The sequence below is a fragment of the Pongo pygmaeus genome, chromosome 7 (assembly GCF_028885625.2).
Source record: "Pongo pygmaeus isolate AG05252 chromosome 7, NHGRI_mPonPyg2-v2.0_pri, whole genome shotgun sequence".
Classification (NCBI taxonomy): Eukaryota; Metazoa; Chordata; class Mammalia; order Primates; family Hominidae; genus Pongo; species Pongo pygmaeus.
The window spans coordinates 106141941-106159670 of record NC_072380.2 but is presented as its reverse complement, the minus strand read 5'-3'; the positions used below and the strand labels follow the sequence as shown (position 1 = coordinate 106159670).

Sequence of the window (17730 nt, the reverse complement as noted above, 5' to 3'; positions counted from 1 at the left end):
AATACTCAGAGTAAAATAGGATAAGGACTACCAAGAGGCATATAAAGAGATTCACCTACATTGATGGAGAACACTGAGTTGGGGATTGGGGGGCCATAGGAAGAAAGGAGCAAAGGAATCTGGAGACAGACAAAACAACTTTTAAGATCTCAATACTTTATCCAGAGTGGTACCTTTTACCCTTGATTAATGGAGACAAAATTCATGCCTGAAGACATTTTGTCCCATTGTGAATGTATCATCAGACTTTAAAGAAAGTTATATACTGAAATATCATTTTATCAAATAAGCCATACAAATTCATGGCTTCTTTGAAAAAAATATTTAAGGCAGATTTTCAGACAGAGCATCTACTATAAATAAAAGTAAATTTACCACATAAAATAATTAATGCTTTCTTTCAAAACCAAAGTGAATTTCACGCCAAAGATTTTTGAAAGCATTTTAATTTTAAAGACTTGTTAGTTCATTAGCAGGCCTTTTAAATTTGGTAACCTGTCCTTTAAAACTCACCTTCAGAGCAAAGGCACATCCAACGTAAGTGACAAAACGTTCTTCCTGAACTGGCATTGGCAGTAAAACAGAGACAGACTTCTGTGCCTATAATAAAAATTAGTTTACTAAATATTATCACACAAAGTTTTTTTTTGTTTGTTTTGTTTTTGTTTTTGTTTTTGGGAAAGGAGGGTCTCAGTATGCTGCCCGGGCAGGACTCGATTCTGGACTCACAGGATCTTCCCACCTAAGTCTTCCAATTGAACAAGGTTTTTACTAAGCACAATTTATAAACCAAAGAAAGCATAAAAGAGAAAGATAGTGATGTAATCGATAAGCTCAGCACACTCAAGGAATGGGGAGTTGGGAACTTTTCTTAATATTGTTGATCAAAAATTCTCTCAAATAAAAATAGTTCCTTTATAAAGAAAGCTTTTCAACTATTCAGATATCGGCAGTTGGGGTAAATTCAGAAACTCACTCACTTTGAAGAAAATAAGCCAGTAAAGACCTGTTCCCACTGTGATGATAAAGAAAACATTGGCCAGATCACCAGCATAGTACACCAAGAATTTCATAACTGTCTGCAATTAAAAAAAAAGAATTACAGCTGTTTAAGACTCCATGTATATACCACTTTTAGTAACATTACCACTTTTATACATCATCCACTCCATTTCTTAAGCCTGAAGCCGTGTTTCACGTATCCCCATATGATCCGGCTATAAAGACCACCTGCTTCCTCCTCCTTGCTACCTTTTGGTTCCTTACCTTTCTGGCCATTCCTGGTAGCCTCTTTTTTCAACTCTTCTCATCTTTCACTATCTAAGAAAATTGAACTGCTTCCTAATTTTCTCTTAGTTGGGAATCCTCCCCTCTAATCTCTCCTCCACACTACCACCAGAGTTAGTTTTCTAAGATGTAAATTGGATTGTGTCACTCCCCTTGTTAAAAATGAACAACTCCTCACTGCAATATAAATTCCTGATCCACAAGGTCTTTCACAATATGGGCTAAAATTAACTTTTTAGCCTCATCTGCCAGTTCCAGCCATGTAGTCAATGACTAACCACTCCATATGTTCATCTCAAATACTTTGTGGAATAAAATGGGCATTGTTTTACCAAATATTCTTCTCTTCCTCTCTCTGGTAAGCTCTCATGATTTCTGAGAGCACAGACTATGTCTGTCTTTGCTCACTATCACATTCTCCAGCTCCTGGTAGAGTGCCAGACACTTAGACAATAGAGCCTCAGTGACTATTGTAGAATAAACAGATAATCCCACTTAAAGTTCATGTCTCTGGGAAGCCTTTCTGGACTATCCCAAGTAGTAAATCAAGTCCCCCTGCTGATTCCTTAGCTCACTGGCTTTGGAATCAGAAAGATACTTTGGTTAAAGCTACCATGTAACCTTTCTCATGTTCTTCATCAGCAAAATGGAAATACCTATTACTGAGTTGCAAAAATCAAGTGAGTAGAAAATTTAACCTTTGCCTCAATTTCATCACGTGTAAAATGCAAATAATAATAATAACCTAACTTCAAAGAGCTACTGTGAGGATTAAGAAAATTACATACATAAAGCTTTAAAAAGTGCCTAGTACATGGTAAATATTTTTTAAATGTTTAATAAAAATAAAAGGTTAACCATGAAGTGAAAGTATAAAGTTAATAGAATAAAATGTGGACTATCTTTGTGATCTTGATATAGGGAACGTTTTCCTAAACAAGATCCCAAAAGCAAGTATCATAACATGAAAAAATATTCAGATATGATGACATCAAAACCAAAAGTTTCTGGCCAGGCGTGGTGGCTCATGCCTGTAATCCCAGCACTTTGGGAGGCTGAGGTGGGCGGATCATGAGGCCAGGAGTTCAAGACCAGCCTGACCAACATGGTGAAACCTCGTCTCTACTAAAAATACAAAAATTAGCCAGGCAAGGTGGTGTGCACCTGTAATCCCAGCTACTCAGGAGGCTGAGGCAGGAGAATTGCTTGAACCCGGGAGGTAGAGGTTGCAGTGAACCAAGATCGTGCCTCTGCACTCCAGCCTCGGTGACAGAGTGAGACTCCGTCTCAAAAAAACAACAACAAAAAAAACAAAAATGAAAACATAAACAAACCTGAAAGTTTCTGTTAAAGGACTACATGGATAAAAATAACAGATGGGTCACATATTTATTTGGTCATATATTTCAACATCAGAAACCAAAAAGGGGTTACTATTTAGAAAATACAAAAAAAAAATTCTTCAAATAAACAATAAAAACTGGAAACATAATAGAGAAATGGGCAAGGGATATAAACAGGCAGTTCACAGAAGGAGAAACCCAAACGATTAAAATGTACATGAAGAGTACAGAGAAATGAAAATGAAATCAACAATGACACACTACTATATGCCATGAGACTGGCAAAAAATGAAAAGGTTGGAAAAATATCAAGTGTTGCCAAGTATGTGCAGAAATAAGAAGAGCATTGCTGGTGGGAATATAGACTGGCATACAGTATGGTGAGAAGAAAATGAGGTACGCATATACCATATGACCCAGCAATACTTATCCTAATTACATACCCCAGAAAAATTCAATGCAACTTTTTTACTTATCCTCTAGCTGTGTCTTATGAGAAGGATCCAGAATGGTCAAAAGATAAAAATATTCTTAAAAAACTCCGAGATTATACCTGTAAATCAATCATGGGACTCCCAATGCGCCTCTTCCATCCTGCTGTCTTCAAAAGAGATGCTAAAACAGCTAGCCCACCCAATACACCCAAAGCAATCTAAAAAACAAAAGAACAATTGAGAATTTATGTAATTTCTCTCATCGGTGTTCAAAAACACTGTGAACAGAAAGTAAGGAAGTGCTCAAAAAAATGGTGGGGTGGGAAATGTTGAAAGGACACAGGAGTCAGCCGGGCACAGTGGCTCATGCCTGTAATCCCAGCACTTTGGGAGGCCGAGGCGGGCGGATCATGATGTCAGGAGATCGAGACCATCCTGGCTAACACAGTGAAACCCGTCTCTACTAAAAATACAAAAAATTAGCTGGGCATGGTGGCGGGTGCCTGTAGTCCCAGCTCCTTGGGAGGCTGAGGCAGGAGAATGGCATGAACCTGTGAGCAGAGCTTGCAGTGAGCCACCGAGATCGCGCCACTGCACTCCAGCCTGGGCAACAGAGCGAGATGTGTGTGCCTGTAATCCCAGCTACTAGGGAGGCTGAGGCAGGGGAATTGCTTAAACCAGCTAGGTGAAGGTTGCAGTGGGCTGAGATAGCGCCACTGCACTCCAGACTGGGCGACAGAGTGAGACTCCATCTAAAATAAAATAAAATAAAATTAGAGCCGGGCATGGTGGCTCACCCCTGTATTCCCAGCACTTTGGGAGGCCGAGGCAGGTGGATCACCTGAGGTTGGGAGTTCAAGACCAGCCTGACCAACTATGGAGAAACCCCATCTCTACCAAAAATACAAAAATTAGCTGGGTGTGGTGACGCATGCCGGTAATCTCAGATACTCAGGAGGCTGAGACAGGAGAATCGCTTGAACCCGGGAGGCAGAGGTTGCAGTGAGCCGAGATCGTGCCATTGCACTCCAACCTGGGCAACAAGAGCAAAACTCTGTCTCAAAAAAAAAAAAAAAAAAAAATGAGAGGGAGAGAATAAGAAGAATAAGAAGCAGCAGGATGTTTGCATAATTTCAAAGAATCTCCCCCATGAGATACTTATTTTTATTTATTATTATAGCATCACTTTGGTGGCATATTTGCCAAAACTATATGAACTCAATTTGATCATGAGAAAATACCAGACAAACCCAAATTGAGGGCCAAAATAATGGACCAGTACTCTTCAAAAGTGTTAGGGTCATGAAAGACAAAGAAAGACTAAGAATCTGTCACACATTGTAAAACACTAATGAGATATGACAGCTAAAAGCAATATGTGACCCTAGATTGGGTCCTGAAACAGGAAAAAATTCAATAGTGAAATTCAAATAGTATGTAGATTAGTTAATAGGACTACATCAATATTAATTTCCAGATTATGATCATTGTACCAAGGTTTTGTATGCTAACATTAGAGGAGTCTGGGGAAAGAATAGCTGGCAAATTTTTTCTTGCACATCTGAAATTATTTAATTATAAAACACACTGTATATATTTTAATAGGTTAAAATAAACTTACATCTGTCTGGACATGTGCTTCTCCATGATCCATTTCATATGTGACTGAGAAAGAAACCTGATATTTAAAACAAAACATTATTAGCTATACTGAAATTATATAATACAAACTTACTTTTGTTATAAAAATACATTTGTAGCTGGGTTTTACCATAAACCCTATAGTTTTTAACTATCAATATTACTAGAGCTGACCTTTACTTACAGGTAAATAGACATGCTTTTGAGAATTACCTGTGCTGCTTTAAATATCCTTTCACACACATTAAAAAGGGGGCTCATTAGGAGATAAGTTAAATTCATGCACAAACTAATCATATTTCATTTTCTGATAGATTTCTGTAACTGAGGAATTTGACTAAACTTGTGCATCAGGAATTTAGCAATTGGGTAAACCACCAGTTGCTAAACCACAGATGAATCAAAGGTCTGAACAAAATCTTAAAGATACCACTATATTAAGAGACAAGAGAAAGAAGAACCTAGTAAAGGGTCAGAGAAGAGGACTGTGAGGGGTAGGAAAGGAAGATACCTAAGTCTTACCATGGTCACAGAATAGGGAGTTTCAAGAAGGAGGAGGAGGTTGAGTACAGTGTCAAATGTTGTACAAATGTCAAGGTAAAGAAAGCCACTATATGTGGAAATCATTGCCGACTTTCATGAAAGAGGTTTTCAAAGAAGTAAATGGCAAGAGCCAGACTGCAAATGATGAAAGAATAAATGGTTGGGAAATGAAGAAGAGATACAATAGCAAGCTGGGCAGCTGGCAGAACTGAGTAAAATGTTTGTTTGGTTGTTGGTTGTTTTAGTTTGTTTTTAAGATAAGGCAATCTGAGAGTTTTTATAAGCAAAGGAAAGGGACTTGCAGAGAGACTTGGCTGAATAAGACATTAGGGATGGAACAGGATATTGGAAAAGGTACTGTAAACGAGTTTAGATAGAAGATTAGTTTAGGAAGAGAGGAAGGGACCTTCTTTCTTAGAAACAGGAACAAGAAATGGGAAGGACAATGAAACAGAGATTCTGAAATATTAAAGAGGAAATCTTAAGGAATTCATATTAGATGGTCCTGATCTGCTCAAGACCAGATAAAGAGCAGAGACATAGCTGGATGTTTACAACTGATGTAAAATTTTGCAACAGCTGCCATGAGAAATTAAGAAATGATGAAAGAATTGTATATTTTATAATTAGAATAATTTGAGGTGGACTTCATCAATGCAGTTTCATGACTTAACTTTTTTTTTTCTTTTGAGACAGAGTCTCACTCTGGAGTGCAGTGGTGCAATCTTGGTTTACTGCCATCTCTACATCCCAGGTTCAAGTGATTCTCCTGCCTCAGCCTCCCAAGTAGCTGGGATTACAGGTACCTGCCACCATACCCAGATAATTTTTTTTGTTGTTGTATTTTTAGCAGACAGGGTTTCACCATGTTGGGCAGGCTGGTCTCTAACTCCTGACCTCAACTGATCTGCCTGCCTCAGCCTCCCATAGTGCTGGGATTACAGGCATGAGCCACCACGACCAGTGGACTTTTTTCTATTTGTTATTTTTCAATTTATCACGGCTTAGTTTAGAATTATTTTGGACAAGAATAATATTTAAAGAAAAAAACTCAGAAGTGTTTTACATTAAAATATATATATATATTTTTTTTTTTTTGAGACAGTTTCACTCTTGTTGCCCAGGCTGAAGTGCAATGGCGTGCTCTCGGCTCACTGCAACCTCCGCCTCTTGGGTTCAAGTGATTCTCCTGCCTCAGCTTCCCAAGCAGATGGGATTACAGGCATGCGCCACCATGCCTGGCTAATTTTGTATTTTTAGTAGAGACAGGGTTTCACTATGTTGGTCAAGCTGAAAATAAATATATTCTGGATTACCCATAATATCACTCCAGGAAGTTTTAAACCAGGCAGTCTTTTGTTGTTACCAAGCATGTTTTGGATTTTCTTCTCCTCTCATTACAGTGTATACAAGCTCAGTCAATGGAAACTAATTTTAGCATTCGATTAGGTAATACAAATGAGGATGGAAAGTCTTTAAAAGTTATACTACATGTGTATTTTTGCTTAATTAAAGTTTGAATCCAATAGCAGTCAAGTACAAGTACAAGCACAACAGAGAGGCCAAAAGCACTGGCTTAAGGAACTAGAATATTAAAACACAGAAGTAAAATAGTAGAAATTCAAAGCTCTTACAGAGTTTGGAGGTAAGAAACGCTTATGCTCTACTTCTCATGTTTTTAGAGAAAGAAGAGAATAGCCACTTAATCTGTAGGAGGAAAAAGTATAGAAGAATTACCTGTTTTTTTACCTCTATCCCTCTCTCATTTACCCCTCCTCAAAGCAGGGATGCTTTATCTGACTGGAGAAGTTGAGAAAAGGAACTGAGCATGTGTGGCTCAACCTTCTTTAGGCTCATTCTCTGCAGTGCAGCCTAAGAGGTCTCGCTTCCATATGTAGGCCCTCCCAGGCAGGAGAGGCCTTCTGTCCTGTAGTTAAGTTTAATTTAGTTGGTGAAGTAGTGGGAAACCTATTTGGTTGCAGGTCCAAACTACATCCTCTAGTTCATGTTAGCAATACTAGTTATAAAGCTGATAATCATCATCTCTTTCTGCCTGTTGAAGTATGTCTCTATTAAGTGGGTCATAGATTGGTAAGCACACATATGCCCACTGTAAAGTCTGAGCTCCTGGCTTAATTGGGCAAAGACACAAAATATTTATTTATTATTATTTTTTTGAGATGGAGTCTCGCTCTTTCGCCCAGGCTGGAGTGCAGTGGCGCGATCTCAGCTCACTACACCTTCGCCTCCCCGGTTCAAGTGATCCTCCTGCCTCAGCCTCCTGAGTAGCTGGGATTACAGATGCACGCCACCACGCCCGGCTAATTTTTGTATTTTTAGTAAAGACGGGGTTTCACCATGGTGGTCAGGCTGGTCTCAAATTCCTGGCTTCATGATCTGCCCGCCTTAGCCTCCCAAAGTACTGGGATTACAGGTGTGAGCCACTGCGCATGACCCACAAAATCTTAACAAAAGCAAGGTGGCCAAAAAGAACAGGAGCAGACATTGAACATCTCAGCATATCCCAGGATCCCTAACAAGGATACTCAACTGCTGGTGAGGCTTCTACTGAAAAACATAATCCATTCTTACTTTTTTATACTCAGGATCCATAAGAACTCACCTCTTACCATTATTAGTAAAAAATAATTAAGACTTGACTATATGTAGAGAAAGGTTTATTTAGAACTTAAAAAAAAAGACTGTCTTTTGACCAAAATGTAAACTGAATCAGTATTATACTCTATTTATACATATAAGGGCACTGGTAAGTCAGGAACTCACCTTCACAGACTGGCTGTTGGCATCTTTGATATCAATGTCACTGTAGGCAATGGTGATTAAGGGAGGGTAGATGTTTCCATTTATTGTGTTGGGTACAAGGTGGACGCTATTTAAAAGAAAATACATTTATAGTAATCAGTATATCCGGGCCTTTAAACATACATTTAACTTACCATTTCTTTTGAATTTAATATGAATTGTCTGATGATCTCAGAACCAAGTAGTTAACAAGGACTAAGGAAGGTTACACATAAACTAATGATGACAACAGCTATCTTCAGTGATCAAGACTTGAACATTAAAATATACCATCTGATGGTATAAGATTAAAGAAAAAACAAACCAAAAATGTACCATCTGAGATAAATTAGAAGCTCAATCCAAGTCCTATGAAGTTTACAAATGAAATCACTGAAGCACTATAAACTATCTTTGAGGAATAATCAAAAGTACAGTGCTACATGAAGCCTAAAGAAAGGCAGATAAGATCTTGATTTTCAAAAGAGAAAGATGAATTCTTAACAAAATAATGTGTCAAGCCAGGTGCAGTGGCTCATGCCTGTAATCCCAGCACTTTGGGAGGCCAAGGTGGGAAGATTGCTTGAGCCCAGCAGTTCAAGACCAGTCTGGGCAACATAGCAAGACCCCGTCTCAAGATAAACAAATAAATAAATTTTTAAATTAAAAAAAAAGTGTCAGCTGTAATATGGTTATGGCACAAAGTGAGGTTCATTTTGCCAAATTCAATGCATTAGTACTGCATAGTTTGTGAATTCAAAAAGGAAAGTGCCAATCACTAGGGGCCTGCATGGTTTCATCAAGAACACATCAAGTCTGACTAGATGCATTTTCATTTTTACTAGGAACACCATATTAGCAGACTGAAGAAATGCTGAAAACACAGTACATTTGGATTTCAGCATGATAAATAACAACGTTTCTGCACTGTTTATAAGATTATGAGAATCAAAATGAAATAACTGAAAAATAAGTATATTGAAGTACTTCAAAGTACCGAACTACTGTGAGATGATGGTGTTGATTTTCATCAGTGTATTCAAGGTACACATCATAAAATATTATAGTGGGAAAGTCACTAAGATTTTAGAGATCTCACACTGGAAAAGAGAAATTTAAGTGGTGCGGCACTATTCTAACGTAGGATCATAATTAGGTTATCCTAGGAAGAGGGTGGTGTTGAAAATTAATCTGGGTAAACCTAGAACGAAAGCCACTGAAAGAAATGAGGACAGGGGAGTCCTAAATATTAACAATCATCTGGCAAGCTCTTTCTGAAACACCAATTTCAGCTTACTGGTATTTACTTAGCTATTCGCAACCCATTCTAATTCAGCAGGTCTAGAGTGGGACCCAGAATGTGCATTTTGACCTAACTCCTCACACTCTTCTGTTATAGTTTCCCCCTTGGCTATTCACTTTTACTGGTCTATGCCAATCTCACATATACCTAAAATAACCCGACCAACTGTTCCAATTCACTTGTCCTTATTGTTTTCATCTACTAATGACTGGCAAACACTTCCATTATGATATTTTCCCATAAATAATATCATTAGACATTTGTTTACCTCAGTGATATTTGAGTAGCAACTCGAATTACTCTTGGCTGACTTCCTAAGTCATTTTCTCGTCCACTTACTGCATCCACTAAGAAAATGCGCCGAGTTAGAAGCCACTTTCCAGAGTTGCTGTCTTTTATTATAAAAAGAAAAAAGTTTACTGCACAAATTTAAAACATAAAATTGTTTTAGATAAGATGGCTGCAAAAAGCTACTAGTATAAGAAACACCTGACAATGGCCTTCTCTAACTCATGTGAATATCTTCTTTTGTTTTTTTAGACAGGGTCTCACTCTGTTGACCAGGCTATAGTGCAATAGCATGATCATGGTTCACTGCATGCATTCTCAACCTCCTGGGCTCAAGTGATCCTCCCACCTCAGCCTCCAGAGTAGCTGGGACTACAAGCGTGCACCATCACACCAAGCTAAATTTTTTTTTGTAGCAACCAGTTCTCATTATGTTGCCTAGGTTGGTCTTGAATTTCTAGGCTCAAGCAATTCTCTCGTCTTGGCCTCCCAAAGTGCTGCGATTATAGGCGTGAGCCACCATGCCTTGGACTTGAATGTCTTCTGATTGTTTGAACTTTTCATAAATTTGGAAGGCTTTCCCCTGCAAATTACCTGAAAAAGCAGAATTTTATAACATGAATAACAACAAAAGAAACTAATTTGTCCAAAAAAGCATATTCGGGACAGCTTGAAGAAAAAGCCCCAACTTACAGTTCTACTAATGTTTCTCAGGATATACCCTTAGCAACAGTATAATTTCTTAACAATATGTCTGGCAATAAAATTAGTAACAGTTTCTAAGTCCACCAGCAATTTATTGTTTCATTTTTTGGCACACTGTATAGAACCATATAAGAGAGAATTCATGACCTTTCTTACAATCAGTGGTTTATTAAATTATCATGTAGGTTAACTTATTTATTGATTTCTGCTCAGGGAAAAGAGTGGTATGTATGGATGTCTTACCTTGGTTCACAAATATCTTATTGTGTTGAAGATTTAGGTTTAACACAGGCACAGCCAAAATATGTTGATGTTGATTTTCATCAGTATATTCAAGGTACACATCATAAAATATAGGAGTGGGAAAGTCAATTAAGATCTTAGAGATAGGAATCTCACACTGAAAAGTAAAATTAAAAATAAAAGCACATAAAACAGCAATTTAAAGTACTAAAAAGTAAAAAATAAAATAAAATAAAAGATCACAATTGAAAATTAGCAAGCATATTTATTATCTTCAGAGTGTTTTCCTAGTTTTGCAAAATATCTTTATACTACCTTGTTTATATGCATTTTCATTTGTCTTCCAAAACGTGAATACTATGATTATTTTATAAGGACCAAAAACACTAACAGTAAAGAACTGCTTTGAGAATTTTGAGAACTTCTTGAGCTTCAACTCAGATGAAGGAGGTATACCTTCATTCTCAATATTAAGGGTACATCAGTGAAAAGGTTTAAAACTACTGTCCTATGGGATAAATTCCCAATTTTTTCTCCTGCTGTACAATGATGTCTATGATCTGGCTTCCATTAACCAAGCCAGGCTTATCTCTCATTACTCCCTATCAGTCTATGGTGGTCCATTCATACTAATCTACTTGTAGTTTCTAAATATGCCATACTACTGTATGTCTCTCTGTCATTGCAAACGTGGTTTCTGTCTGACATTTCCTTCCCCACTGTGTTCTTCTGGAAAACTCATATTCATTATACAAATCCAAGTATCACTTACTTTGTGAAGCCTTTCTATACTTCCCCAGGAATCAGCACCTTGTACATACCTATAGAATGACACTTATCACATTCTTTGCAATTCTTTGTCTATATAACTGTTTTGCCCACTAAGCTATGAAGGACTTGAGAGTTAGCCAGGTTCAATGAAATAAAAATGCTTTTTAAACCTGATGATGGAACATTGGCTCCACAGTTTATGTAACACAAGTCTTTGAGTAAATTACCTAATTACATGGCATAATTTCCTCTTCTGTGAAGCACAGATACTATGTATCTCATATAGTTATTTTATGAACCAAATGGGATAATAATGATAAAATGCTGAGCACACAGAGATAGGCATTACATAAGTGTTGATCTTTCTGGCCTATGTTAGAAGCACAATAACATTTATTTTAACAACAACAGCAACAACAACATGTAAATCATTTCTGAAAAAAGAAGTAAATTCACGTTCATGGTAGAAAATTTGGAAATCATAAAGAAGAAAAAAATAATTTCGAACCCCACTATCCAGAGGTAACCACTATTAGTAGATTCTTCCAATCTACTTTCCATATTGGTATTTTTTGCTATGGTTTTGTTCTATGGTTGTGCATGGAACTTTATCAAGATGTACTTTTACAGACTAATGAATTGATACAGTTTGGCTGTGTCCCCACCCAAATCTCATCTTGAACTGAAGTTCCCATAATCCCCATGTGTCGTGGTAAGGACCCGGAGGGAGGTAATTGAATCATAGGGGCAGTTACCCTCATGCTGTTCTCATGATAGTGAGTTCTCATGAGATCTGATGGTTTTATGAGGGGCTTTTCCCCCTTTTGCTCAGTACTTTTCTTCCTGTCACCACGTGAAAAAGGACACGTTTGCTTCCCTTCCACCATGATTGTAAGTTTCCTGAGGCCTCCTCAGCCATGCTGAACTGTGAGTCAATTAAACCTATTTCCTTTGTAAATTACCCAGTCTCGGATGTGTTTTTATTAGCAGTGTGAGAGCGGACTAATACATGCATGTCTTTCAAGTATTTAATGGCTCATAATATTCCTTAGTAAGATAATGTAATTTCAAAATAGGTATCAAAGTAAGGAAAGTCAGAGAAGGAAGGAGAAAGAAAAGAATGGAAGAAGATGAAGGAATTATTTTTATTTGTTATGAGGGGGTAGAAGAAGGGAGTAACTTTTTATTAGTCATTTAAAAAAAGTAGTATTTTTACTTTATTTCAAAATGCTCAGAAGTAAGCATTACTTTTTAAGACCTATAAGCCTAGAAGCAGATAAACAATTTATTATGAAGATGTAATATTATATGATGTTTAAGACTCTAGGCCGGATGAGGTGGCTCACACCTGTAATCCCAGCACTTTGGGAGGCCAAGGCTGGTGGATCACTTGAGGTCAGGAGTTTGAGACCAGCCTGGTCAACATGGCAAAACCCCATCTCTATGCAAAACACAATCTCTATGCAAAACACAAGAATTAGCTGGGTGTGGTGGTACATGCCTGTTGTCCCAGCTACTCAGGTGGTTGAGGCACGAGAATTGCTTGAACCCAGGAGGCAGAGATTGCAGTGAGCCGAGATTGCACCACTGCACTCCAGCCTGGGCAACAGAGCGAGACTCTGTCTCAAAAAACAAACAAAAAAACTCTATAGATAATAAGGTGCTCTGTTTATACCACTTAAATTAAGCTTTTCTGTACCCAGGTAATAAAAAATTATATTAAATAGTGAAATTATTCATCACCATTAAAAACATTTCCGGCCGGGCACGGTGGCTCATGCCTGTAATCTCAGCACTTCGGGAGGCTGAGGAGGGCAGATCATCTGAGGTGGGGAGTTCAAGACCAGCCCGATCAACATGGAGAAACCCTGTCTTTACCAAAAATACAAAAAATTAGCTGGGCGTGGTGGCACATGTCTGTAATTCCAGCTACTTGGGAGGCTGAGACAGGAGAATCACTTGAACCTGGGAGGCGGAGGTTGTGGTGAGCTGAGACTGCACCATTGCACTCCAACCTGGGCAACAAGAGCAAAACTCCATCTCAAAAAAAAAAAAAAAAAGAAAAAAAAATTTCCAATCTCAAAATTTAAGTATTATTCCAATTACTGCTGATATGATATTTTGAAAAATAAAGCTAAAATATAGACTAATATTGTTCAAACTTACATTTTGTTGGTAGGTTGTTCCAAATGAATAAGCAGCATTTAGCCTTGTCTCTGTGTCTGGACAAAGCTACAGTAAAATAATACAACAGATAAATATCTCTCACAAATGTTTTCTATTCTTATACTCAAGAGTTCTCAAACCCGAACATGGATATATGCTCTACATAATACTTATTTAATGTATCAAGGATATGAAAAGTTAAGGGAACATTGTTATAAATGAAAGTCATAACTTTAAAGAAATAAAACTTAGCCAGGCATGGTGGCTCACGGCTGTAATCCCAGCACTTTGGGAGGCCAAGAAGGGTGGATCACGAGGTCAGGAGATCGAGACCATCCTGGCTAACATGGTGAAACCCCGTATCTACTAAAAGTACATAAAAATTAGCCGGACATGGTGGCAGGCGCCTGTAGTTCCAGCTTCCAGCTGAGGCAGAAGAATGGCGTGAACCCAGGAGGCGGAGCTTGCAGTGAGCCGATATCGCGCCACTGCACTCTAGCCTGGGCGAGAAAGTGAGACTCCATCTCAAAAAACAAGAAAAAAAAAAAAACAAAAACAAAACAAAAAAAAACTTAAGAAATTCTAATTTAAAGCATCAGAAAAAAATCAACTGTAGTATGTAACTGATGCTTTATTTATACAATAATCTAATCTTTTCCTCTTGTCTTTGCCTCAGGCAAAAATAACGCACATTATTAATTCTTTAACTAGAATCATGCTTACCTGTAAAACACCTCCTTCTAAAGTTTGCCACTTGAGAAAATTTCCTCTTATATCATAGGAAGCAGCAACAAACTTCAGTTTTGTATTCTGATTAAAGAAAACAAGAGCAAAATCAGGTCAAATACTCTGAAAGTAATACAATATCCTATAAAGAAATTTTCATTGTTGACTGATCTTTTTTGTTGAAAAATTACATTCAATTATCTTTATTTTGAGGCTCAATTAATCTATTTCTATGACTAAATACACCTGGAAGAATTGGACTGGTTTTTTGCATGAAAATTATTATTCTAGAATTGTGAGGCAGCACTAGTGACAGATAGCCTCCTTTTGAACCTGTTAAATAGAAGGCAGTGTGGGAGAATAGTATCTCCTCATTCTGGAAGGTCAAAAAGTTACAGGTAGGAATTTGGCCCTGTGAAGTGCTGAGCAATGTCACAGAGCCCCAGTCAATCTTCGGAAGCACTTCTTTAAGGTGTGGAAAAACAGGACAGAGATTTTTTGCATTTGGTGATGAAAACTGTTCTTCCCAACCCTACAAGTACAACTTCTTGCCACAACCACATAATCCAGAAGTATCCACATATTCAGTAAGACAGCTAAACTCTATACTGTTTATTTCTTATAAGTTGTTGACATTTATATTTAGTTTAGTAACTGAGTTTGTACCAACAACCTAAAAAGGCAAGAATTGTAACTTTATTACCTTTTAAAATTATAAATCAAAATGTAGTTATCCTCTAATGATATTAGATACTTTTACCTGGTTTTCTCCTTTAAAACTGAAATTTGTAGGAAGAGAGGTAGAACTGAGCACTTGAGGTGCTAATCCTAACTGGTCTCCATAAAACAGCCAAGGAAGATTCTGTCTCCTATAAACAGTTACAACTGTTTTAATAATGGAGAATAAATATTTCTTATTATTAATATTTGTGAATACATTAATAACTGCACTGAATTCAGTCAAAATAACATTTCATCAATCAAAATATCCTTACCAAAATAAAATAGAATGAACAGTGCTCAGCCCAGCAGTATTTTCAAAGATAAACTGAAATAGTCGACATGCATCAAATGTGGCAAAGTCGTAAGAATTCATGTTCATCACACACATATTTCCAAGAGCTTGACAAGATGTTAGATTGGCATATACCTACAACAGAACAATGGCAAAGAAAAGTAACATGAACCTGAACAGTCTATGCAAAAGTTGATATAAAAATTTTACTTTGTGCAGGTCTGTTCCAAGATGGCTGAGTACGAACAGCTCCGGTCTGCAGCTCCCAGCATAATCAATGCAGAAGACGGGTGATTTCTGCATTTCCAACTGAGATACTTGGTTCATCTCACTGGGACTGGCTGGACAGTGGGTGCAGCCCACGGAGGGCGAGCTGAAGCAGGGTGGGGCATCACCTCACCCAGGAAGCCCAAGGGGTCAGGGGATTTCCCTTTCCTAGCCAAGGGAAGCCGTGACAGACTGTACCTGGAAAAACGGGACACCTCCGCCTAAATACTGCACTTTTCCAACGGTCTTAGCAAACAGCACAGCAGGAGACTACATCCCACGCCTGGCTCAGCGGGTCCCACGCCTACGGAGCCTTGCTCACTGCTAGCGCAGCTGTCTGAGATTAACCTGCGAGGCAGCAGCCTGGCAGGGGGAGGGGTGTCTGCCACTGCTGAGGCTTGAGTAGGAAAACAAAGCAGCCAGGGAAGCTCGAACTGGGTGGAGCCCACCGCAGTTCAGCAAGGCCTGCTGCCTCTGTTGACTCCACCTCTGGCAGCAGGGCATAGCTGAACAAAAGGCAGCAGAAACTTCTGCAGAGTTAAACATCTCTGTCTGACAGCTCTGAAGAGAGCAGTGGTTCTCCCAGCACAGCGTTTGAGCTCAGAGAACAGACAGACTGCCTCCTCAAGTGGATCCCTGACCCTGTGTAGCCTAACTGGGAGACACCTCCCAGTAGGGGCCGACAGACACCTCATACAGGTGGGCGCCCCTCTGGGACAAAGCTTCCAGAGGAAGCATCAGGCAGCAATATTTGCTGTTCTACAACCTCCGCTGGTGATATCCAGGAAAACAAGGTCTGGAGTGGACCTCCAGCAAACTCCAACAGACCTGCAGCTGAAGGACTTGTTAGAAGGAAAACTAACAAATAGAAAGGAATAGCATCAACATCAACAAAAAGGACATCCACACCAAAACCCCATCTGTAGGTCACCAACATCAAAGACCAAAGGTAGATAAAACCACAAAGATGGGGAGAAACCAGAGCAGAAAAGCTGAAAATTCTAAAAACCAGAGTGTCTCCTCTCCTCCAAAGGATCGCAACTCCTCACCAGCAAGAGAACAAAGCTGGATGGAGAATGACTTTGACAAATTGACAGAAGTAGGCTTCAGAAGGTCGGTAATAACAAACTTCTCCGAGCTAACAGAGGATGTTCGAACCCATCGGAAGGAAGCTAAAAACCTTGAAAAAAGATTAGACGAATGGCTAACTAGAATAAACAGTGTAGAGAAGACCTTAAATGACCTGATGGAGCTGAAAACCATGGCACAAGAACTGCGTGATGCATGCACAAGCTTCAGTAGCCGATTTGGTCAAGTGGAAGAAAGGGTATCAGTAATTAAAGATCAAATTAATGAAATAAAGTGAGAAGACAAGGTTAGAGAAAAAAAGAGTGAAAAGAAACGAACAAATCCTCCAAGAAATATGGGACTATGTGAAAAGACCAAATCTATGTTTGATTGGTGTACCTGAAAGTGATGGAGAGAATGGAACCAAGTTGGAAGACACTCTTCAGGATATTATCCAGGAGAACTTCCTCAACCTAGCAAGGCAGGCCAACATTCAAATTCAGGAAATACAGAGAACAAAACAAAGATACTCCTTGAGAAGAGCAACCCCAAGACACATAATTGTCAGATTCACCAAGGTTGAAATGAAGGAAAAAATGTTAAGGGCAGCCAGAGAGAAACGTCAAGTCACCTACAAATAGAAGCCCATCAGACTAACAGTGGATCTCTCTACAGAAACCCTACAAGCCAGAAGACAGTGGGGGCCAATATTCAACATTCTTAAAGAAAAGAATTTTCAACCCAGAATTTCATATCCAGCCAAACTAAGCTTCCTAAGTGAAGGAGAAATAAAATCCTTTACAGACAAGCAAAGGCTGAGAGATTTTGTCACCACCAGGCCTGCCTTACAAGAGCTCCTCAAGGAAGCACTAAACGTGGGAAGGAACAACTGGTACCAGCCACTGCAAAAACATGCCAAATTGTGAAGATCATTGACGCTAGGAAGAAACTGCATCAACTAATGGGCAAAATAACCAGCTAACATCATAATGACAAGATCAGATTCACATATACCAATATTAACCTTAAATGTAAATGGGCTAAATGCTCCAATTAAAAGACACAGACTGGCAAATTGGATAAAGAGTAAAGACCCATCAATGTGCTGTATTCAGGAAACCCATCTCA

The 17730-nt window shown here is 38.6% G+C and overlaps 1 protein-coding gene across 8 annotated transcripts in view; it reads right to left on the bottom strand.

Moving 5' to 3' along the window:
* The window catches only part of TMEM67 (transmembrane protein 67), a 64011-nt gene that overhangs the window by 22705 nt on the left and 23576 nt on the right, over window positions 1–17730 (bottom strand). For 7 of the 8 annotated variants that reach the window (XR_008504183.2, XR_008504184.2, XR_008504185.2 and 4 more), the window contains 11 exons: window positions 15248–15402; window positions 15013–15121; window positions 14250–14336; window positions 13527–13592; window positions 10590–10746; window positions 9622–9745; window positions 8033–8138; window positions 4686–4742; window positions 3184–3282; window positions 981–1079; window positions 514–600 (listed from right to left, as the gene is read on the bottom strand). Coding sequence is in view for 4 of the 8 variants with exons in the window: in XM_054498923.2 (XP_054354898.2) it covers window positions 514–600; window positions 981–1079; window positions 3184–3282; window positions 4686–4742; window positions 8033–8138; window positions 9622–9745; window positions 10590–10746; window positions 13527–13592; window positions 14250–14336; window positions 15013–15121; window positions 15248–15402 (1146 nt within the window). In the remaining 4 variants the exon portion in view is untranslated. The remainder of the gene's footprint in view (window positions 1–513; window positions 601–980; window positions 1080–3183; window positions 3283–4685; window positions 4743–8032; window positions 8139–9621; window positions 9746–10589; window positions 10747–13526; window positions 13593–14249; window positions 14337–15012; window positions 15122–15247; window positions 15403–17730) is intronic. The other variant, XM_063668979.1, reaches the window with a different exon arrangement.